The sequence below is a fragment of the Lepisosteus oculatus genome, chromosome 25 (assembly GCF_040954835.1).
Source record: "Lepisosteus oculatus isolate fLepOcu1 chromosome 25, fLepOcu1.hap2, whole genome shotgun sequence".
NCBI lineage: Eukaryota > Metazoa > Chordata > Actinopteri > Semionotiformes > Lepisosteidae > Lepisosteus > Lepisosteus oculatus.
Window position 1 is genome coordinate 11,341,647 of NC_090720.1, and position 24,441 is coordinate 11,366,087.

Here is a 24,441-nt window from a genome sequence, read left to right on the forward strand (position 1 = left end):
GCCCCAGAGCTCAGCACTTAGGGAATACTGGCACGCTGTCTTTGGAGTGGCAGCAACAGCTGGAGGACAATGGCAGATCAGGCTCCAAGTTAAAACCCTGTGTGTGGGAATGTCGCTTTCACCTGCTGCAGAAGCAGGAGGAAGGCTGCGCGATTCCTTCAGAGGCTCCGACAGACTGAGCAGCGCCTCGGCCAGAGAGAAAGGCTCTTTTGAGAACTGGCTTTTTAAGGCTGCGAGTGAGCAATCGAACTCTTGATCCATACAGGGAGGAAAAAAAACTTCACCCAAAAATGTTAACCCCAATTTAGACATTTAGAAATTCTTTATTTCACACAGCAACACTGGTTTGCATAAGAGGTTTCATAATCCCTAGTTTCCTGTTTAGCCGATATTACCCCACGCCTTTCTTCCTCAGATTAAGCCAAAAATTTTAGTATCACCTTTCCAATACTCTTGGCACACTCAGACAATAACCCCTGTAAACCGGTAAAATTCGACTCCGTCAGCTCCTTCAATCAATAAAGGTCTCCGGCTAGCCAATACAGAGATCTACCACAGCAGCGCTTGCTGAGAACTCTTCTTCTAAAGCAATACAACACAAGACAGAAGAGCAGCAGTCCTCTCCACTGGGGATCACACCTGGGGACTCCTGAACCAGAGTCTGTGTCCTTGATCAGAGACCTACAGCCTCCAGTCCTGGAGCTCCCAGTCTTCAAGGTTTTCAGGCGTCTTCGACTAGCGACTAGAGATAACACAAATGTTTAGGCTACTTTTAGGCCAAGAGGTCTGATTAGGCCACAGGGTTTGGTTGGTGTTAAACCCAGAAGACCCTGCAGCTCACAGACCTTGAGATGCTGCATTTGAAAAAACCCACAAGGTCCTTTGTGCAGAAACAGCAAGTCGCTCCACGTTGTAACGCTGCAATATACCCGCAGGAAAAAGTCATAACCAATGTTCACCATTCTTTTCCTGAATCCCAGCCAAGGCTGGAAGCTCACGTGAACACGGTTAGAACAGAAAAACATCTGTGGGTCTGCGCCCAGGCCCAGAATCGAACCCAGGGCCCCGGCACTGCGAGGCAGCAAAACGAACCACTGTGCCGGCACGCTACCATGATCAAATTCAACCACTCTGCCTTTAGGACAAGGGCTTACGTCCACTCCTGACACAGAAAACATGAGGGAACTGGCTAACGGCACTAAGATTATTTTATGGCAAACCAAAATATCGGGATCAAGTCAGCAAGCCATTCAAGGTGCAGGACGTAGTTCCAGCACAGATGGTAGAGGTGGGGAGGAGGAATGAACTTGCTCGACTGCCATCCATCCATTTTCTAACTGCTTCTTCCAATCCAGGCTCGTGGAGCCCATCTCGGCGAGCGAGGGTGCAAGGCAGGGTCCACACCCACCCACCGCAGGGCCCATCTTCCCAAACACTAACCTACCCGAATATCACCGGCCCGCAGGGGGAAACACACAGGAAGGAACATCCTCCTCCCACGCCAACAGCGCCCCAGGAATCGAACCCAGACCCCTGTGACAACCACTGTGCCACCCTTATTGGACTACCAGAAAAAACTGGGAGCACCGAGTCTTTTGGGTCTAAACAACTGACTAATTAGTTCACAAATTGAGTCTGGTGTTTTTATTTGCTATCTATACAGGTATAGATAGGGGTGTATCGGTAGCCAGTGATGGCTGAGCACTGGAGGGAATTATCTAGGACTTCAATAATCAAGTGATGCATATTGAACACTGTTCAAAAAGAGTTCAAACTACCATTGTTTTAGTGTTGTATGTTTGCTTCCCACGTTTACTGTTTAGCTCAAAGCATCAGCAGTCAGAAGTGATATCTACAGAGCAAATTCAAAAAGAACTAAATTTGTTTTCTCATTCTAAAAGTAGAACCTGCACGCACCAGTCACCTCTGTCTCACACTGAATTAAGGGGAATTTGCTTTGCTGGCTTCATTCTCCCTTAATCATTTTCCCCTATGATTTTGAGCAAATTTACAGTGAGAAATCCCTAGCATGTCAAATTCACAGAAGAGCCTCCGTCCTCTGCTGTAAGCCCTTTTACAAGCCCTCTGGCAGGCCGAGAACGATGTGGTCACGACAGCATGAAAGTCAGAAGAACATGAAGGTCACAGACGACAGGAGGCCACACTGCCCATCCAGCCTGCGAGTATCCCATCCAGCTGCTTCTTGAAAGAAGCCAGACTCCTCGACTGCAGGCCCGCCGGGAAACGGAAGAGACGGCTCAGCTCTGATCCACGCCTTTCCATGAAAACGGCCTTGTCATCAGCTCAGCAATGAACAGGCTCTCAAAAGGCCCCTTCGCAGTTCAGTTACAGCCAGCAGCGAGGAGCTCCTCCCAGCAGGAGCAAGAGCTGAGTCACCGAGTGAAAGGAGTAGGCAAATGCCAAACCACTGCATCACAGGCTAATTCCTGCAAAGCCTCAGGCGGGACAACTGAGAGGGTCAGAGCCGCTCATGACTACCAGACAGACTGCGTGCAGAATCAGGTATTCATTTCTTCACGGTCCGCTCTTCCCAGCGGCACCCTCGCAGACAAAACCGCCCCTTGCTTCTAAATCACCTTGGGCAAACGCTCCAGGACTGCTCTACTGCTCCTACTCTGACTGCGCCTGAAAGATCTACACTTAAAAAAAAAAAAAAAAAAAAGATCACTGAACAACAGACTTTCAAGTCCACGTGAAGTTGAACAGCCAGTGAGAACCAGCCAAACCTGAGAGGCAGGATTCTCTCCAGGAACTCAACACAACATGTTTTTTTGACCGAACCCCCTGCCCACGCTGAACGCAAGATGATCACATTTCAGCACCTCTCAGGGCTCCAGCATATCTACTGCAGCAGGAGCCTACTTGTAATGGACAGGCTGAGGAAACCAAGCCAGAAAGCAGTCTACAGCTGGGATGCAATTACATTTCTAACTCATCGCCCTCTCAAAACAACCTTGCCATTTCCATTTTTCCCCCATCCACAGGAAGAAACAAAAAAAACTTCAGGTGAAAAAGTACAGCCGTTCCTGGCTTAAAGGAGAGGGCATCACTGAGACAGAGGGGACGAGGTACTAGCTATCAGAAATAACAAAACTACACTCGGGCTTTGGTGCATAAAGTACAGCTATAAAACCTCCGAACAAAGCCCTCTTCACTCTTTGAGGCAGCAAGAGGTGCCAGTCTACAAGTATTCATCTGAATATGATTAACAATGTAACTGGGGACGTGTCTTTGGCATATAGGGAGAAATAAAGCAGGACTGTTCGTGCAATAAGCAAAAATGCTATATTTTGCCACACTTGATGAGCGGAACCTTATCAGGTACAAAGCGAGCCCCGTTGAGTATTTTTATTTAAATGCAGAACTCAGAAGCTCTGACCCCAAGCTTCTCTCCCTGTCTGTGTGCCTCATGGAGAGCAAGCTGGGGTATGCGAAAAGCCGAATTCCTAATGCAAGGAATTGTATAGGGCTAATAAAGCAACATTATTATTATTACATTATTATAACCCAAACTGATATTGTACAAATAAGGTCACTCTATCTTTTTGTTGTTCGCAGGCAGAACTAGCACACACAAAGAACTGACAGCAGCTTCTTGCACTGCTCCCCCTACTCACAAGACCTCACCTCCTCCGCAGAGCGGCTCTTTCTGCCCACTGGAAGGAAATTAGTTGATTTTCACAATTCGTGCAATTGAATGCTGCAAATTGCAAACCGCCAGGGTGGAAAGATAATCCATTTCTCCTCAACACACACACACACACACACACGTGCAAGAAGGGAAAGACAGGCTGTCAGCATGACCTCAAAGTACAAGATGGTCACAGAAACCTGAAGTTACCGGGTTCGAGTAGCAGATGGGATTTTTTTTGGCACTCGAAATAAAAACTTAATTCACATTTTTTCCAAGCATACTGTACAGTTAGTTCTGCAACATCTGGAGCCACACATCCGGCACTGCGTCTCGGACTGCTCCTCAGCCTCACCCTGATGCAGTGCCCTCCGTTGTGCCAATGTTTCCGTTAGCCAGCAAATACTGGGCAGAGAACAATTCAATAATTGTAATTCCTTACATGTACACGGCAATTTTAATCCCAGAGGATCCCAAAGCTACTCCTTATATTGCAGCACAGCAGTCCCAGGGAGAAATATACTAATTGAATTCAGGGAAAACTTTTTAAAAAGTCCATTTGCACACAAAAGGCAACAAATGAAGAGGGGAGAGAAGGCAGAGATGTAACTAGCCACAACATCCTCCTGCAGCAATTCCTGCAAAGGACCACGAACAAGTATCAAGTTTACTTTACCCAGCCTCATGTTTTTGGCTGAGCACAAACCGTAGTGCTTGGAGACAGACAGTAACGCACAAATCTTTATGGGGCAGAAGCAGGCGAGGGCTCAGTGCCACAGTTGGGGTACTGTCATCCAGTACCCAGAGCGTCTGTGTACGTGGGTACCTGGTGTAACCAGAGTTTTTACCCAGAACCGTATTCTAATCTTTCAGAGCTGGAAATGGACTTATTTTAGAGCAGAGAAGGTGGTCACGCAGACAAGAGACTGGTCCCTTATAGCATCTGTTGACACAAATCAGCCACTGGCAAGACTATAAAGCAGCACCACCTCAGAACAAGCAGCTAAACGGTCCCCACAGCTGGATAGCTCATTCAGCGGTTTCTTGACAGAAGCCAGGCTATCGCCTTCACCAACACAGCTGCACGGGCTTGCTCCACACCCCCACAGGCCTTAGTGTAAAGCACTGCCTTTTCTTCTCAGTCATTAATGCATTTCCATGAAGTTGCCACCTCTGTCCTCTGCTGTGTTGAGTTAGCTAGCCTCTCTCAGATCCTGAAATCTGCAGGCGACAAATCCCCCGGGGGTGACCATGTCTGGTAGAACAGGCTTGGGTGATAAAAGGCATTCACTGTAGACCAGTGAGGACTCATTTTGTTAGGACATGGAAAATGTTCCAATTCACAGTGACTGGATGTAACGGCTGTTATCCCTAGGGAAATACTCTTTTACATTATGTAAATCTGTGGATACACCTGTCAGCACAGCAAATAACATTCTGCCATCAGGGACACGATTTTGTCACAGTAGAAATATGTATCATAGCTCCGCGACAACAAAAAACAGAACATTTCACAAGGTGATCCAAAGACATAAGGCAGCACTAAATCACACAACGACCTGATCCCCAGAGGAGATGGAAGCAGGTGTATTACAGCTATCCTGCCTGTCCGGTTGCATCTCAGCTTGCACGTGGGACAAAGTGTGCACTGCCTTTAGTCACACATTGCATCCTTGCTATCCATTCCAGGGCTTGGATAATGAAAATCACGCCGCTCCTACCCCATTAAATTAGGCTCAGCACAGTGCTTTAAAACAACTGTGCCGTTTACTGTACTTCAACTCTTTCTTTTCCCAGATTCCTTTTATTCAATGCAACGGTTTTCACCATGAATTCACCTTGGGTAAAGGCATCAGTTATATGAATAAATAGCCATAAATCTGACAGAGGCCTTAATTTTGCACACTGTAGCTCTGATAACCCTCTGCAGTTTTCACATATATAAATCAACCCTCTTTACTGTGAGCTCACAGTATCATACTGTATATATTAGATCGCAATCATACGCTGTTTGAATGGGCCTCCTGGCTGGTCTGAAGCTTTGGGTAAGGGCTGCCGTTACGGTTTGCTTTGGGGTTCCAGGTTATATCTTTTCTGAAAAGGGTTTTAACAGATGCAGGAAGCAGAACTGAAGACGACCCCTTCATTGTGAAAATCGGCAACAAGGGTATGTTTCACCACAGACTTAGAAAATGGCTGTTTCTAAGCTGCTGAAGTAAAAGTAAAAATGACAAGAGAGCACTAGTTACTGCCTTCCCACGGAAAATGTTAAACCGGTCATTAAAAGACCAAAGTTATTTGCTGAAAAATGGCGTTTTGCAGAAAGGGTGCCCCGGAGCTACTGTGTGGGATGAAGCTGGCCGCGCGAGTCCCCAGGGTGGGCCGGACAGGCCTGACATTAACCCTCCTGTGGATGGCAGTGGTCGGGCGGTAACAACCTCTGGACACACCGCGGACAACATCCTGCTTCCGTGCTCAGGAAGGGCCGAGGTAACGAGCTGCCTGTCCTCTTCCATCTGAAGGGGGGGGCTCACACTTTCCAGTCTCACGGAGCCAAGACAGGAGAACTCCCCCGAGAATTAAAGGGGCTGGAGCAGTCTCGCTCGCCCCTGCCAGCTGCTCAGAGCCAGGGCTCTGGGGAGAGAGAGAGGAGGCTTTTTCAGAGCAGCCGAAGCCAGATCACGTTTCCCCTCGCCTGCCTCTTAGCTCAAAACAGGGGGTGGCCAACCAAGACAATCCTGTGCATAACACATTTTTTACGACAAATGCAATTTCGGACACACAGCCTAAAATACAGCATTGTAGCAGAATGATAACCAGTCAGTTTGTTCTGGCTTCTCAATGGGGCATTTTGAAATTAGGAACAAAAAAACATTTCCTTACACAGAGTGACATTCAATTTGATGAGCCCTTCTTTCAGAACAGACTCCCAACTCCACAGTTCAGCAGTTTACAGACGAGAGGGTGCTCTGCTCGCCAACACTGAGGACCTGAACAAATCGGATTCGACACCGAAGGGCTCAACCTGAAATCTTACCTCTGGCTCCTCAAACTCAGGATCTTTGAACTAGCCTGGCTTTAGCAATTCCGAAACGTTATTTCGTTTAGATAAATTCAATGTGTGGAATTTAAGGTCAGCCAATCCCGTGCAACATACATCTACGTTCAGAAACTCTAGATCTTTCTGAAACAACTTTAAGAGGGGGACACATTTTCCTTCAACGCCAAAATTTAGAGCACTGAGCACTCAGCAGCACTGCAACACAAGAGCTGAATACTTCAGACTCTACAGATTTACTGAAAGACTCAGCTGAGAAGCCCTGAGAGCAGATATCCAAGAATCAACTTTCTTTTCATCAAAAGCCTCATGGAAGAAAGATGTACGTTGACGACCGACTCAAAAGTGTATAATTCTGTGAAAAAATTGAGGGAGTTCAAACAAGCCATCCCTGGTACAAAAGCAGACTAGCATTTTCAAAAATGCACAGCAAATAAAAAAAAACAGTGAGCAGTTTTGCATAGTAGTTATTTGCTCACACTACGATGAGCAGTATGGAGGCGTGCAGAAACTTGGATTTATCTCCACGTATCCTCCTACTCCCTCAACTGTCTGCAGTTTGTGCGCCAAACCAAGAACACCCCAGACCTCTCTCATCCACCCCACCCTGGCAGCCAACTGCCCCTGACCCCAAGGGCTGCCCCCCCCCATCAGTCTTCAAATGAAGAGACACCCACTGCACTCTGTGAGCAGGCCTGGACTGGCTAAACCACTCACTGCAGTAAAACTCTCCCCACTGACTTCTCTGGCTTTTCGTTCTTTCATTCTTCCAGCATAGAAAAGATGCCATTTCCTACAAAGCAGAAACATCTACGTAAGAACATAAGGTTACAAATGAGAGGACTCTAGATCTAGAGCAGTTGGATGACCGCAGCGAAAGGACCCCAGGACCAAGCCAGGGTGTCTGTTTCAACATGGCGGGGTAAGCTTGTTCCAGACAACTGCTGCCCTTTGTGCAAAGAAAGGCCTCCTGCTGTCAATTTGAGTCGCTTCCCTGCAGTCTCCCCTTGTGGTTCCCTGTTCTGAACACCTTCACTGGGCTGACTTTGGCAAAGGCTTCGAGGACTGAACACTTGAATCTACTGTTGGCATGATGATGTGGTACAGGTAGGCTCTCTGGATCAAACGTATGCTTCTGTTACCAGCATTGCACTCTGACAGATCTCCTCTTCTTATATAGGGTCTGGTTATTTTTTTGTACACAAAACTGCAGCAGCTTAGCTGAACCATAACAGGAGAGATACAGCGATATTCGTAGTGGGTACATCACTACCCGTTCAAAAAAGCGAAAATGAGTACTCTGATGAAGAGATACTATTTTTATTTTCAAAACCACCGATCCATTTTGAGGATATGCGCATCCAACGAGACGCCCGTCCATCACAGAGCACACACTGACACGCAAACACGCCGGGCCAATTTTCCCAGAAGCCAATTAACCTCCCAGCACGCCTTCGGACTGTGGGACCCAGTAGAAACTCACAAGAACATGGGAAGGACGTCATGCCATCTCTATTTTCAGATGTTTAAGAAAATATTATTCGTTCAGATTATTCATTTGAAAACTAAAAGGGAAAATCTGAGCATTCTTCTCAACAGAGGCTGAAGCTTTCTCATACTATAGAGCAGGAGATACCTCCTTACACTAAAGGCTGGGGGAATATGGAACAAGACAACCAGCCCTGTTGTCGAGACCGATACCCTGAATTCTTTTGAAATTTAAATTTGCATCAATTAGCTACTGACCACCAAGCTAGCTACACAGGCAGCTCTCATCTGCACCCTTCCTTATTCAATTCAATCTATTTTTATATAGCGCCTTGGGGCAACCTTGTTGTGAAAGGTGCTATACAAAGCAAGTGACCATACATGTTGTGAATAGAGAACAGAAAAGACCAGAAGACAACTGAGGAGAGGAACCAAAAACTCCTTAGTAAGGAGAAAAAAAACCTCTAGGGGTCCAAGGTCAACTGGCTGCCTAACCCCTTTGGGTATGCTAACATTATATAATTAAAAAAAAGGAAATAAATGAATGAAGGTATTAATCCATCCATCATGTCTTCTGTATGTCAGTACTCCATGCAGATCTCTGTAGACCAGCAAAATCCTCCTAAACGATAGCTATATCCACGATGTCCCTCTTGGATCCATGGCAGTGATGCAGCATCCAACTCAGATGGTGCCCAGCCTGGGCGCCATCCAGACATGTGGGGAGGAGAATAGGATAGTCTGGTCAGAACAGATGTATCTACCTGCTGGGCTAACACAGAGACACACAGTGGCATGTACAGCAGCACCAGCAGCCATGGTTACAGCAAGCTATGATCTAAGGTGAGAGTAGGCTAGGCTGAATAGGTTTTCAGTCTGGATTTGAATACTGAGAATGATTCCTTATGTTCCCATACAAACCCTGCAGCAGGGAGGGGAGGTGGGACCAGTGACAACAACACAACTTCTATGTCATCCTAGCCTCTGCAAAACCACACTTTGGAAGGGCGCAGAGATAATGCGCCAGGAACCCTTTTAAATTCACATACCCTATAAACACACACAAGTGGATATTCCAGGAAACTTTTATAGATGTATTCAAACATTTACTTCTTCCAGCTTGGTTTAACACTGATACTGTAAATCCATAATTCTGTTGTAAATTCATTTTGTTGGTCTTTACATTTTATGGACTATGCGGATCAGACTAAAAACCAAAATTACTGACAAATTATCCTTCCCAAAATCCATATTCATCCAATAAATAGTGGTACCATGTATTCGGATCTCAGCAGCCAAAATCAAATTTCAACAATGAGTAAGAGAGCAATGGATTTATAATACCACAGGGTGCCATTGTATTTTGCTACTTTGTTTTCAATCAAGCTTAAAAGGGTACAAAAACCATAAAGTGCATATGTTGCTGTGTAGAGCAACTCTGAAGTGCCGCATCAAACCCTGTATTTTACTTCCATTCAGCCACAGGACAGCACTACAAGCTACACACAAGAAAACACACCTGAGCTGTCTAAACAACACAACTGCACCCTCTCACCATCCAGGACCACAGGGCCAACCCGAAAGGCTCACTGCGTGAAGGAGCTTGTCCGAGCGCAGACTGAGCTCTACGATCACGGGTTTGAATCTGGATGATGTCACTAGTTGACTGGGACTGGGACTCCCCACACAGTGGGATTTGACCAGCTGGCCGCCGCTGAATCAGCACTGAGCCTACAATAGAAAAAAATTATATTTCTGAAAATAAAGAAAAACAGACCATTAGTGATGGTGATACAGCAAGACTATAACTGCTGGCCTGTGGAACCGTGAAATCTGCTGCTCTCGTTTTTGCACTCTTTTAGATAATAATCGAAAATAAACTCCCACAGTCTGTATCAACTAGCCAAATTAACCCATTTATGCAACACAATCAGCCTAAAATGCTGGTTTTTTGATCCACATTCAACATATGTGTGTGGACTGGGTGTTGCGTGCTGTGACACACACACACACACACACGTCATTGACAGCATCACAAGCACACAGAGACACACTGCTCCATGTACTGCAAAAGACACATACTCTTTCGTGCTGCAACACAAACACACAGAGACACACTGATCCAGATCACTCCTGTGTACTGCGACACAGAGACACACACAGAGACACACTGGTCCAGGTCACTCCTGTGTACTGCGACACACAAACACACACAGAGACACACTGGTCCAGGTCCCTCCCATGTGCTGCGATACACAAACACACTCAGAGACGCACTGATCCAGGTCACCCCCGTGTGCTGCGACACACAAACATACAGACACACTGCTGTGTGTAACGACTGTTTCAGCCTTAAAAAAAAATCAATATCTTTGACTATGCAGCAAAACGCTCACTATTGACTCGAGCTGTTGTCACCTACCACTTCAGACTATGAATGAGGCACTAGTTATAACAAGTTACTTTTAACGTTTGCGTCAAATTTGACTGATCCTCTGGAGGCTGCAAGTGAGATTTGCCGTGGGCGGTTCTTCTGGCTTGCCGACACAAGCACACGCTGACGGAGCCCGTTTCCCTAGAGTTTTATAGGATTCCTGTGCACACTTCACTGAATCTCCATTAGTCACCTTAAGGATGCCTTCATTGTGATGTTCACACAATAAAAACAACTCCTGCGCAGGCCTCCCCTGACACTCCGAACGCAGTCCAGCAGGCTGAGGCGACCTCGCACAGCAACTGGAGCCCGACAGGACAGACAGAGACACCTCCACAAAAACTGAGTTCTTTCCCCCCCCAAAGAAGACAATGGCTCTTCCCCAGGTCCAGAACACCACCAGCACCAGGTCACTGCTGTTAATAAGAATCCCCTTCTAAAAAAAAAAAAGATACTTGATTCAGCTTGGAGCTTGAGCACAGAACTGAGAAGACTACACCACTAAAATATTTCTAACACCTTAAAGGGGAACTGCAGTCCCAATTTCTCAGACTGGTGATTAAATCTCGGTAACAAAATAAATTTACTGACGTTAGAGAAAAAGCTGACAAAATTTCCAATTACGCATCAAATCATGAACGTTGTGAAAGTACTCTAAGTCGCCACAAACCCGTGGTCTTGCCAGGGGCGAGAATTCCCACGGATTGTGACGTGATGCAGCCCTTCCTGCTCACTAGTCACAGTACCAACTAATACCATGTGCGAGTGCATTAAGGACAGGTTGTGCAGCAGAAGTTTCACTGCAGAAATGTTCCCACGTGATCTGCAGGCAGTGTTAATATGCAGTATTTGTTGGCAAAACCATCTAATGCCGAGAGTAATATTTCTATTGGATTAATAGATATTCACAAGCCTGCTTGTTTACAACGTCACAGGAAGTTTTGTTGCCTAGTTATGAACGGCAGAATATGGCCCTCACAGACCTGGAAATTGCATCTATTTTGTGATGTAAAATGGAGGTTTAAAGAAGTTACTGTCTATATTTTAGCTTTACTGTGGTTTGAAATCCACTCATCAAGGCTGAATATTTCTAACCCTGAACTATAAAAATAGCGTTGCAATACCCACTTTTTTCCACGGCTTGCGATTCCTAAACACAACGCGTCCGGTTCCGCCAGTTTTTAAATCATTTCGTTCCGTCACTCCAATCTGCTTTTGCGAGCGCAGGTACTGCCATACTGAGCCACACAACTGATGGCAGAGGACACGGACCTCTCCGCAAGACCTGAACTCTATTAGTGCTGCCACTATGTGCTATCGTTCAGATAGTTCTTTTTCTAGGATACGCTACTTGTACTGTTAAAAGCCAAGCACTGCTAAAAACAAACACTTGACCAATGATGTCAAAGCAACTACTCAGGATGTTTACCGATCACAACAGAGAATTTACCTTTGTTTCTGAATCACCACCACAACCCCTGAGATCACGGAATTAAATTCTATTTAGAAAATTTGCTGAGCCTTATCTACATTTCCGCAGAAAGTGTGCCCATGTGCTGAGCTATAGAAACAGTGGTCAATTCAGCAGTCATTCTGTTATAGCAGATCCTCACGAGACTTGCCCAGGGCTAGTCTGCTCTATCTAAAACACTGTGCTGAGGACTTAAACTCCTTGCTTCCTGTACTCCTGTCAGGCTTGCAGTCCTATATGTTTTTTAATTGCAGCCACATAGTGCTCGAGCACGGGTTCGATTCTCAACCTGAGGTGCTGTCTGTGTGGAGTTCGTATGTTCTCCCCATGTTCGCAGTTTCCTCCCACAGTCCAGAGACATACCGGTAGATCAACTGACTTCCAGTTAAACTCGTGCTGGTGTGAACATTTGTGTCTGCGTGTGCTCTGAGATGGACTGGTGACCCATCGAGGGCGTATCCTGCATTTTAAATATTGCATGTAATATGCTGCTCTAGAATATTGCAAATATTATTCTGGACATTATAAAAAACAATACAGAGCTTCTGGAATTACTCAAGTGAAGAGCCAGAGATACATTCCACAGCCCCCAGGGACGTCTGACATTGACAGACATTTTTTAGTCTTGAATGGAGATGATTCAGAGGAAATCTGATGCAAGTACTCAAAATCCTAAATGGCACCGATAAAGTTAAACCAGCGGACCTATTCAGAATGAGCAGAGGGCACAAGGAGAAACTATGTAAAAGAGTATTTAAGACCGAGAGCAGGAGAATCTTCCTTATATAAAAGGTTGCAGGAGTCTGCAAGCTACCCCAGTCATGTTTTTGAAGATGATACCCTGACGTCTCTCAAGACACCTAGAATCAACCTTTGATCGATTAGCTACTCAGTACCAAAAGGCATAAATGGGGCAAATGGCTTCTGCTAAAATGCAGATAAAAGATACCAGAATCCAGGCTGGGTCATTGCAAGAATCATAACTGATAACTGATGAGTCTGCCTTCTTCATGTCTTTTTACATACAAATAGGTGGAGATACTGTGGTCACATCTCGGACATACAAAGTACACAACTAAAGAAAGACACTTGGTGGTTAATGCTGGTATTTTGTAAATACATACTTATTGCAGCCAAAAAATATTTGAAAAAATCTTCAACAATTTTGGTACACACTTAAAAGTTTAATTTGTACAACAGACAAGATTAGGCTAAACGTTTTGGAGCTAAATCTGGGTAAGTTACATTTCCTATGAAACATGAAGAATGTTTCTCCTGACAAGTATTTTTGTTGGTTTAAAAATAAAACAAATACATGCTCCATAATTTACGCATTAAAGCAATACCCATCTTCATCAGGCAGGCTCATGAAAATGATCATGTTGCTCCTGAAGTGCCAGGCTGGAATACTGACACTAACATCTGTAACATCAGCACTGATCCACTGAAAGAAGACACACAGCCAGACCGAGAAGCAAGGCTACTTTCTAAAATCCAACCTGAACCAGAAAGAGACATCTGACAATCCCAGCTGCGAAGTGTTTTAATCCCCTGCAGAATGTGTAACTTTCTCACAGAAAGGTTTCAATAGCTGGGTTTTACTTCACCTCTTTGCAAGCCTTGAATCTTTTGCAGGGACACAGTAAATGCAGTGCTCTACCTTGGGCACGGTGTCGGAGAACTAGAGAGGACACCAGACTCATTCCGTGTGGTTTTAACTGCACCAGAACTGTCGGTTTTGGTGTAATTGTGTTCCTTCCACTGTCACCACCATGCACGCCGCAGCCCCAACCTGTAAACGGCTCTTATATAAGCAAAGCACAGAGCACCCTGTCAAAAAGAGCCCCCATGACAAATGGCATCTATATATGTAGCTCCTGTCATCCTAAAGAGTGCTTTAACTACAGAAGTGGACCCACTTCATCACCACTGAGGTGCTGTAGGGCCTGGGTGACAGGAGGTGGCCATTATGGACCAGCAGCCCACTACACAGCAGGTAGAAAAGTGAGTAACTGCATCTGTTTCCCTCTGAAATTCAGAACAATACCACTGGTGGGTTCTAAATGCCAAACACATATCATGCTTGACTTGAAGAAGAATACATTCCTTCGAATGTGGTCGTTTAGTGATGAAATTACCCATTAATTTGGCCAAATAAATATACACAACATCATGTATTTACCCGATGCATCTCAATCTAAAAGGCTCTTCTGCTCGTTTTTGAGCTGTATCTGACTCACCAGCTGTGGCTGCAATTGAAACTGTCCAACTGTCACCACACGTGAAGGAACAACACAGAGCTGCTCCCTAGAAAGTGTCTCTTTCTAGACCATTCCTTGCTTATAGAGGCAAGGATACTGCTGAATATCTTTCTTCTTTGACAGAATAGTGGAACACAATTAGTTTTACATGAGCAGAGGAACTGTTGTACAAAGGTCCGATAAGTTTAATGATCGCAGAGCCCTGCTCTTTTTCCTGCTAATTCTAGCAAGCTTGAATCCACTCTTTTCTTTTAGTTAACTGCATATCAAGTTGGTTAAAAAAGATCCATGACCTTAACATGGTGCCCAGAGTTCGCTGGAGACAAAGACAAGAGACCCATGCAGGACAACACAAGAAACCTTACCTAATCTTTTACATGAAATCGATGTCATGCATCTTTCCCACCCCCCCACATCAGAAGCTCACAGCACGGGGCCTCTCCCTTTTGCAACTTGGGACTGTCTGTAGCTGTCCTGCTAAAAACAGACTAGTGTGAAGTAACCTAAAATTAGAGCTCGTTTTCTAAATGACAGCATTTTAACATGAAAACACTCATCTCAACATAAACACAGGGCCTGAAACAATCGTATTCTGATGAAGACTCACTTTGTTTCCGGGAAATGACAGTTTAGACATTTAAGTGCATTAGCTTGAGGTGGCCCTGTGAAGGACTCCAGACTCTGGGCCAGAGGGTCACGGGTTCAAATCCCAGGTAGAACACCACCGTCATACTCCTGAGCAAGAAACTTCCTTCTAATTGCTCAGTAAATGCTGCACTATAAATGGTGCTCTAGGTCACAGTGGCTAATGAGAACTTGGTTTACATTAACGTAGCAGGTAAAATAAAGGGATTAAAGAAAAGCTACTGAAGATACAAGCTGTAAATATGTATACAAGGTAAAAGTGACGCCTTTAAAAATAACAAATAATCATGAGCGTTTTCCGAAGCGTATTCCAGAGACATTTCTAAGTGTATCTGAGTGACTGCAGCTATTTCTCTCTCTTATCAAGTTTAATATTCAACTTCCAGAGCAGCGCTCAATGGATGTGGCCTGACTGAGGACTTTGTGTCCTTCCAGAGGGGGGAAAAAACACCCTTGTTCCTTTCTTCCAATAACTGCAGGTTTTAACTGCTAGTACACCGAGACAATGTGATTCACAGAGACTCAAAGGTCTCTCACAGCCCACAGGGCAGGACACACACTGCTTCGGAGCACAAGAGCTGCCCAAAACCACCACATAAACCCTCACAGCACTGCCCCTGCGTTAGAATACCCACTCACCTGGTGCAGTAACATCACCCTGCAGCAAAAGACAACAGACACTGCAAACCCACAACTGAGCAGCAACAAACAGCAGGCCGCCACTGAGAGACTCCGAAGAACCAGTCAAATAACCTAATCCTGGAGACTGCAGGTCTGTAAACATACCCAGAAAAACACACTGAAACTGCACAGTTTGGAAGGGGTGTGTCTGGTTTGTATACACTATAACTTCACGGGGGCTGTTATGAATATTAATGCAGTGCTCTACTTTCCTTTGAAACCAGTGTATATACTCCAGCTCTACATTTTACTAAATGATACCTTCTGCCTGGCGAGTGACCAATAAGTGTAACCTTTCCCTTCTGTTTTTAGCTCAAATTACGAGAAAACTTTCAGCTTTGGTTCATGTCGTGCCTTCCGTGTAAAAAATATTATAACTATCAACAGCAAACTCTTCCCGAGCACCAGCTTTTATATCGTCCCCAATAGTGTTAAGCATCGGCTCAAAAGGTAGTGGTGAGGAAGATACTAAAATCAGCACTCGAAAAACAAAAGCACGTAACTGATCAGACTTCAACGATTTCCTTTCAAACACGTTTCACCTTCTTGCATGTCGCCCCAATCCTGCAAACGGGCAACATTTGACATGCAACAGCCTCCTAAACTTGTCAGTGTAATGAAGACCAGGAGCAGACAACACTGGGGAGGAAAAAAGCGGCAAGACCTGCACAGGTAAAGCACGGCAGGCTGTGCACCGCGCACTCAGAGCAACGACAGGGCCTTGCTCGTGTTTACAATTTCATAAGCTGGTTCACGGGCTTTTACAGCAAAAAAAAAAAAACTGCCACTTGTCTGCACAAATCTGCGCGTTTTGAAGGCCGCCGAGGCCAAAACGACGGAACGGGGGGACGCGACGTCACTCCCAGACTGTGAACGGCTATTTAAATAAATAAAACCCTCAAGAAGCCCCAACCCCAGCCGTCCGGGTCAAAAAACAGTGGTGTTTAAAGGGAAGAACCAGTCAAAGGCAGCCTGGAGGGCTGGCAGCGACCCTGCGGAGCAGCACAAGACGCCGAGTCCCCCTTACACGGCGCCCCGCTCGGCCAGCTGGCAGCCGGAGTCTGGAAAAGGTCACCCCGACTCCCGGCTCTCGCCGCCCGCCGCTGACACCGACACCGCCGCCGCCTCCTCGAAGCCGTCAAGGCGGCGGACAATAACTTTACACCACGGGAGAGGGAGAAAAAAAAAAGAGGGGGGCGGGCGGGCTGGCTGGCTGGCTGACTGACGTTTTAATTCGGCGTCTCTCTCGCCGTCGTCCGCTGGGTCGTCCAGAGCGGACCGCGACCGGACCGAGGCGGAGGCGGGGACCGGGGGGCGAGGGCTCCCCGGCCACGGCGAGGGGCGCCGCGGGCCTGGAAGACAAGGAGCATCGGGGCTTACCTCTCTTGGCCCTGGGCGAATTTTTCCTGCTCAAACTGCTGGCCCGTTCTTCCTCTATTGCAGCTGCTATCTCGGGGTTGTCTTCCCCATTGTACCACACTAGCAGCTCTTCTCCCGGCGCGATTGGCTGCAAGGGGCAGGAGAGAGAGAGTCAGCGCCAATCGCAGGCGGCCTTGTTGGAGCAGCAGGCAGGCGGAGAGGGAGGTGGGGGAGAGCGGCCAGGCCGTGCGCCAGGGGCGGGCGGGTGTGTGTGTGTGAGTCGCTCTCCCCTGGCAGCTCGCCCAGCGGCTACCGGAGGTGAAAAGCAAATACAACAACCCGAACAAGCTGGCTCGCCGTCTCTGCCCTCCCCCGCGACCAGGACGGCGAGGAGCAGCCCCCGGTGCGATAAATAGTCAAAAGAAGAAGCAGCCAGCGAGCGCCAGAAGCACAAACAGGAAGCAATCTTTGACCCTTCTCTCTTACTTTCTCTCTCTCTCTCTTTTTTTTCCCTCCCCTGTTATGTCTGAGAAACAGTGCCCGGACGGGCTTTGTGCGCCAGGCACGGCGAGCTGCTTCAATCCCTCCCTCTGCTGGAGGGAGGACCGAGCTCGGCCGAGCCAGGCCAGGCCAGCCGAAGGAAACGCCGTCTGATCGCCGCAGCCAGTGTCACCAAACCCTGCTTCGCAGGACAGGGGAACCAAACAACTAACCTAAATGCAACGCTAAAATTAAATCCGCATTCCACATGCATAATTATCGTCATCTGCGTAAAGCTAGAGATGCCTAAGAATCGTACCTAAATACAGAAACTAAATCATCATCCTAAACATATTTCAGCATAAGGGCTTTCTCGTTTTTTTTTAATCTACGGTACAATAGAAAATCGCGATCTTAATAAAATGGTTAATTGCCGTTTATCAAGTGACGGCACCACCTGTAATGTGTGCTTACAGGCTGACCTTGCTGTACCACAACAAAGCCGATCCGGAGTTCACTTCTTTGCCAGATGCTGTACGAACAGGATCAGAAAGGACACTAGACACCGAGAATTCACCCCAATATCGGCGTACAGGGTCATTGTTAACAAGAAATAATTCCTTACATTTATATAGTGCTTTTCTGGACACTCCAGTCAAAGCGCTTTACTGGTAATGGGGATCCACTCCACCACCACCAGTGTGCAGCCCCACCTGGATGATGCACCAGTACTCTCACCACACATCAGCTATTGGTGGGGAGAGAGCAGAGTGATGAAGCCAGTTCAGAGATGGGGATTATTAGGAGGCCATGACAGGTAAAGGCCAGGGGGTCATTGACAAGGATGCTGGGGTCACACCCCTATTCTTTTCAAGAAATGCCCTGAGATTTTTAATGACCACAGAGGACCTCAGTTTTATGTCCCATCCATAGGACGGCATCTTTTTACAGTATAGTGTCCCCGTCACTATACTGGAGCATTAGGACCCACACAGACTGCAGGGTGAGCACCCCCTACTGGCCCTACTAACACCTCTTCCAGCAGCAGCCTTAGTTTTTCCCAGGAGGTCTCCCATCCAGGTCCTGACGGGGCTCACACCTGATTAGCTTCAATGGGCTGCCAGCTATGAGTTGCATGGTGATATGGCTGCTGGCAAGACAAACATTTTTAAAAGGTTGAAAAAGGTTTTTAGGTCTTTGTAATTGCCCTTAGCTGCCCAGCAAATTCACTTCTGAACCCAGCAGTCAGCAATAAAACTAGTTTGTTGCTGTAAGTAGTGTGGGTGGACCAGTAGGTGGCGATCTTTCCTCCGGACCAGAATCGGACCCCATTATGCCCACTGTGCTGTCACTGAAGCAGTCCCTCAGATGAGGTGCTCAGTCAGGGTCCTGACTAACTGATCATTAAAGATCCCACAGTGCAGTGTGCAAGAGAGGTGGTGTTTCGCCCTCGTGCCCACTGAACTTGTACAATCCGGCCTCCCTGAAAGTTTCATTTTCTCTCATTTGCACCTGATCGGCTGTGTGCTGTGTTTTGGCTGCCATGTGTCACCCAGGTGGGGGCTGCAAATCAGTGGTGGGAAAAGTAGGTCACCTCCTACATGTGACGCACTTTGCGATCCTTTGCCATGAAAAGCACCGTGCTATATGAATTTCTGAATTAATGTGATAATAAACAACAAGGCCTCTTTATTGTGTAAAATGCAGAACACTACACACTAAAGACCAATACAAATATTTTTTTAAGTACTGAAGTATTTATTGTATTATTTCATATTATTTTTAAAGTATTATTGGAAGAATAAGTACTTATGTATATGACTTAAATAGGGAAGCACTTTGTGCAGTGGTTAGCACTGCTCCCTTGCTGTCCTGGGGCTCTGGGTTCAGTTCCAGACCCAGGGAATCTGAGGAGTTTGTATGTTCTCCCGATGCTCCAGTTAGATAAGATCACTTTATTAGCCATATACAATTTCTTGGTTTAGGGTTCAGAGCACAGGGTTAGCCATTTATACACAGCCCCTGGAGCAGTTGGGGTTAAGGGCCTTGCTAGGATCCCTCTGCCGGAAGCAGGATTTGAACCAGCAACCTTCCGGCCACAGGCGCAGATCCTCAGCCACAGAGCCACCGCTCCGCCCCTAGTCCAAAGGCATACTGGCCCTGGTGTGTGTGTGCGTGCCCTGATTTGGGCTGGCATCCTGCCCAGGGTGTAAACTGTCTTGCACCCATTGCTTGCCAAGATAGGCTCTGGCGACCCTGCGACCCTGCATTGGATGAAACAGTGAGAAAATGAATGGGTGGATTTCAACAGTGGGTCCTTCCATCTGAATGCAATTCTGAATCGATTCCAAGTTGATCAATGACATAAACGATACAGAATGGCTTGGCTCAGCAGTCTCCAAGTAAAGCTCAAATCCACCATTAGTCTAATAACATATGTCAACATTTCAGCCTATAGCCCCAGTACATGGGATCCAAATAAGGCCAACGACACAGAAAAAGCTCTTCCCTATTTTAATTTAACCTGGAACTACTAGAATTAATTGAAAATACAGACTTAAATAAAGGCAATGGAAAGCTAAAATCTACGGATCACGTTCTGACTTACACAATTTAAGCCACAAGATGCTGAATGCCTTTTTCTGCCACTACAAACGCTTCTATAGATAATGAATTTGGTATACTTTAACAACCAATATTTATTAAATTGATGGTATAGTAACGGTATGGCCACCCTGCAGACTGAAGGCTGCACTGCAAAAGGGAAACTGGGAATGATAGCAATGTCTTGTGTTATTCTGAGAAAGCACACTTAAAACAGTCATGACACAGAGCTTACAATAATGAAAAATAAAACTAACTTTTTCCAAGAGCTTAAAGAGAAGACGACGACAGGGAGAGGATACCAAGTACATAAATTTGTTACCTGGAACAGGAAGAGCAAAACTGAACAACGCACTCTAAAAATGGGGACCTTGTGCTTATTAGCAACTCCTGACTATGCATTCACCAGACTGTTGCTCTGCTCATTACTGTATAAATCAGAGCAACAGTGAACAAACCATGTTTCTGCAACAACTGCTTAAGAGTACAGTATGTAATCATAAACTAATTCTATCGATATAGTCCTGCTCATTTTTCCCAGAGGCTGGTGCCTCTCCCTTTGCCTTATCTTGGATCACTATGAGACCTCAAGGTCCTGCCCTCCTACACTGCTGACACAATGAGAGGGTGAGAGGCACAGAGGACAGAAATAGCCCAGCAAACAACTGCTGTAATGCAGCCAGTGAATGCTCTCAGCATGCAAAGATTTTACATAAAATCCAGACTGAGCATTAAAAAACTTTTCACTCCCAATTGCAACAGATTAACAAAGTTATCAGGAAACTTGATCATCTTTTTTCTTTAGCAGGTGTTCCGACCCCTACAATACATTGGGGGCAAGTTCATTATCCTGATTATTATCAACTAGGGGTCCACAGTGGAGGTCACAGGCTAGTAGCATGTGTGGCCAGAGCTGGAAGCACTCTAAGCTGTATATATGTGGCAAGTGCTTTGCAACAGTTTCAGTCCTCCGAACGGCACTGGTGCGTGTTCAGTGATCTCTGGGTCCTAGGTGCCAGACGTGATCCCAGCTCATCCCACACATGTTCAATGGGGCTCATGTCTGGCAAGTTCTGCATCCTCGGTTCAACATTCCTGTCATCTTGCAAGACTGCTGTTGTTACCTAAGCAGCGAGACGATGTGCCCTGCCCTTATAGGAGTCACATCGGGATGGGCCCACAAGCAGGGCAGCATGTGACCTCCCTGGACTGACCCAGTGTAGGGCAGGTCAGGCCATTAATCACTGCACATGGAGTCATGTAGTGACAAGACCCTCTAAACAAGCGGATCACACTTGGATCTCCCCATCAATTGGTCCATTGTGCACAACAATTAGCATAACAACCGCACGTCTGCGCTCACACACGTGCCTGCGAGTCCTCTGAGGTGACTTTGTCCAGCACAGAACATCCTTACAGCATGAAGAGATTGTCTGCATAAGTGGAGCATTGCAGTTGCTTTTTGTGTTCTTTTTAAAAAAAATTCACCTAACTTAACATTTGGCATTTTAAATAACCTCAGCCAGCATCACCAAATCTATTCTAATTAGGTGATTTAGAACTCACGTACCAGTACCAGTCAAATTCATTCAAGTGCATCACAGCATAATGCATATGTAAATGCATAGATACTGTACAGCGAGAACAATCTACTGGGGCTCAGTATAGATACATTTTTCTGGGTTGTGCTAAAACATCCTGATTTTATCAAGACTATCATGAAATTCTGAATGTTCATGTGTCCTACGAAGGAATGGTTTGAGGCACACTTGAGGCCAATAATTTCTCAAAATATTTTTACACATGACAAATCCACTAAATTTTGTGATAATTCAAAGCAGAATTTTGAAATGCCAAAATCTGTTTTAACTAGGAATGGTCGTCATTCAATTTTACATGATTGTAGTTACACAACACAGAGCACAAACATTCTAAACCCCAGCATGCTGAAAATATATTTGTGAGTTGCAATTTTAAGTTGCATTTTTCTCATTTGGTGCTCCTCTGTACTGTAGATTAAACAATGGAAATACAAGCACAAACTAGGTTTAGCTGAAAACTATTACTTTTAATTCAATCACCAACTATATAAAATTTATAGTATAAATTATAAAATGGCATTATAATATTTAATGCCAGACAATTTTCTGACAATCTGTAATTATAAAATGGGGATTTATAATAAAATACATAGAATAATAATTTATAAATTATCATTTAGAACAGAATAACTGCCAATATTTGAAAAGAACAAAATTCTAAGGCCATTCACCCATCCATTATCAGGATATTTCATAACTATGGGGCAAAAGACAAGACAGGACACCAGTCCATCACGGGACACAAGGCAGGACCACACCCTGGACAGGACACCAGTCCATCACGGGACACAAGGCAGGACCACACCCTGGACAGGACACCAGTCCCTCACGGGACACAAGGCAGGACCACACCTTGGACAGGACACCAGTCCAGCACGGGACACAAGGCAGGACCACACCCTGGACAGGACACCAGTCCATCGCGGGACACAAGGCAGGACTACACCCTGGACCGGACACAAGACAGGACCACACCCTGGACCGGACACCAGTCCATCGCGGGACACAAGGCAGGACCACACCCTGGATGGGACACCAGTCACACTGGATATCGATATTGGTAAACAGACGGAGAGGTCAGTGTAAGACTTTATGATCCAACGTTCAGTATCCCTTTCCAAAGGCCGGTGTTGTTACGAACTGAAGGACACTGACACAGCGCTGAAGAGGGCCTGTGTCTGTCAGCGCAGCTCTGAAGACTGCTGTGTGTGGGAGGGGGTGAGGGGAGGGGGGGGGAGGAGGGAGGGGGGCCGTCATCATGGCGGGTCAACACTGAAGGTCTACCTTCAACACTTTGTAGTAAATGGCCCTGTTGATCTCCAGGGGGAAGAGGTTCTGCTCGTGGCCCGAACGCGCCCAGTTCACATACCGCAGCCAGTTGCCTCTCAGGGGGTCAGTGGCGTCCACACACATCCAGCCCCAGGCCGGGAAGTACACCTGCAAACCCACAGAGACTGAGGTGAGGGCAGGCAGCAGCGGGACCACCCCATTCACAAGGAACACTTCATGGCCGCCGTCAGGACATCTGCATGGCGTTTTTGAACATTCACTGTGGTTTTACCACAGTTTTGCTGTGGTCCCCTACAGCCTCGCATCTGACACAGTGTCAGATGAAAGAAGACTGAAGAAGGCTCCACGGCTGAAACGTTGTGTTTTCTTTCTTCTCTTTTCAGCATGGAATAAACCTATTACTTGTTCCTTTGCAGCCTACACATGCTGACGCAGCTGCCCACCTGAACTACTGTAGTGTTTTTATGCTGATTATTACAGTAGTTAATCAGTCTAGTGTAATACAGCACATTGATACCAAAGGAAACTACAACAGCATGTGGTAAAACTCCAGTAAGAAGGCAAAAACACCATGGCAAAATATTCATGGGGACGTAAACATGTCATTGTATGATAATGCGAGCTGTAAATAGAGTGCCTCACAGCCATTTCTGTTGTGAACAATATAGCGTTGGTCACAACTGAATTCCCCAAAATGGCCTCATGGAACCTTCTACCCTTCTACCCATCAATGAAATGGTTCTGGCTTAAGTATTTATTGGCTAGCTACCAACCTATATATTTTTATTATTATAAAACAATAGACCTTTGTTCAACACACACAAAATTTGAAAATTCTCCCCATGTTGCTCTTGGAGAAACAAGCGTTGCTCGAAGTTTCTCCGCAAAATATTGCAGTTATTCAAACCAAACACTCTAACCCTGAAAATTGAATCTTTATTTGGTGACATGGCACAGGAAAACATTTTCAGTTAGTTCCTGACTTCCTGTCCTGTTACCCTTGGCAACGCAAGCTGTGAGGCGCACCTGCTCTGGCATTTCAGCGTGTTTTACTTCCTGTATGGTGACCCCAAAAACGAAAAGAAACCGATTAGTCACTTTAAGAGCTTAGCTCAGCTTTGGCCAACCTGATACAGTATTATATTACTATTCAACAATTATACATGAAAAGGTCCAACTCAAAACTATATTTTTAAATTACGACTTTTTTACTCTCAAATACACATTTTGCACTTACCTTGACACTGAGCCTTTTTATTTTGATGTGTTAACTGTAATGATAGGCATAACTGCACAGTATCTACTACGTCACTTGAAGGCTGAGTTTCTATGTGCAATCTAGATGACAGTACTATTTTAGGAGCACAAACACACCAGAAGTGTTAGTATAACTGTCAGTACGGCCAAACCACTCTGG

General features: G+C 45.9%; 1 protein-coding gene across 4 annotated transcripts in view; it reads right to left on the minus strand.

Moving 5' to 3' along the window:
• prdm2b (PR domain containing 2, with ZNF domain b) overlaps positions 1 to 24,441 on the minus strand; it is a 57,339-nt gene that overhangs the window by 14,692 nt on the left and 18,206 nt on the right. For 2 of the 4 annotated variants that reach the window (XM_069184038.1, XM_069184039.1), the window contains exons 5-6: positions 23,019 to 23,171; positions 17,071 to 17,197 (exon numbers count right to left, since the gene is read on the minus strand). In XM_069184038.1, the coding sequence (XP_069040139.1) occupies positions 17,071 to 17,197; positions 23,019 to 23,171 (280 nt within the window). Of the gene's footprint in view, positions 1 to 6,090; positions 6,214 to 16,717; positions 17,012 to 17,070; positions 17,198 to 23,018; positions 23,172 to 24,441 lie in introns of those variants that run through there. The other 2 variants (XM_015336855.2, XM_069184040.1) reach the window with 2 other exon arrangements.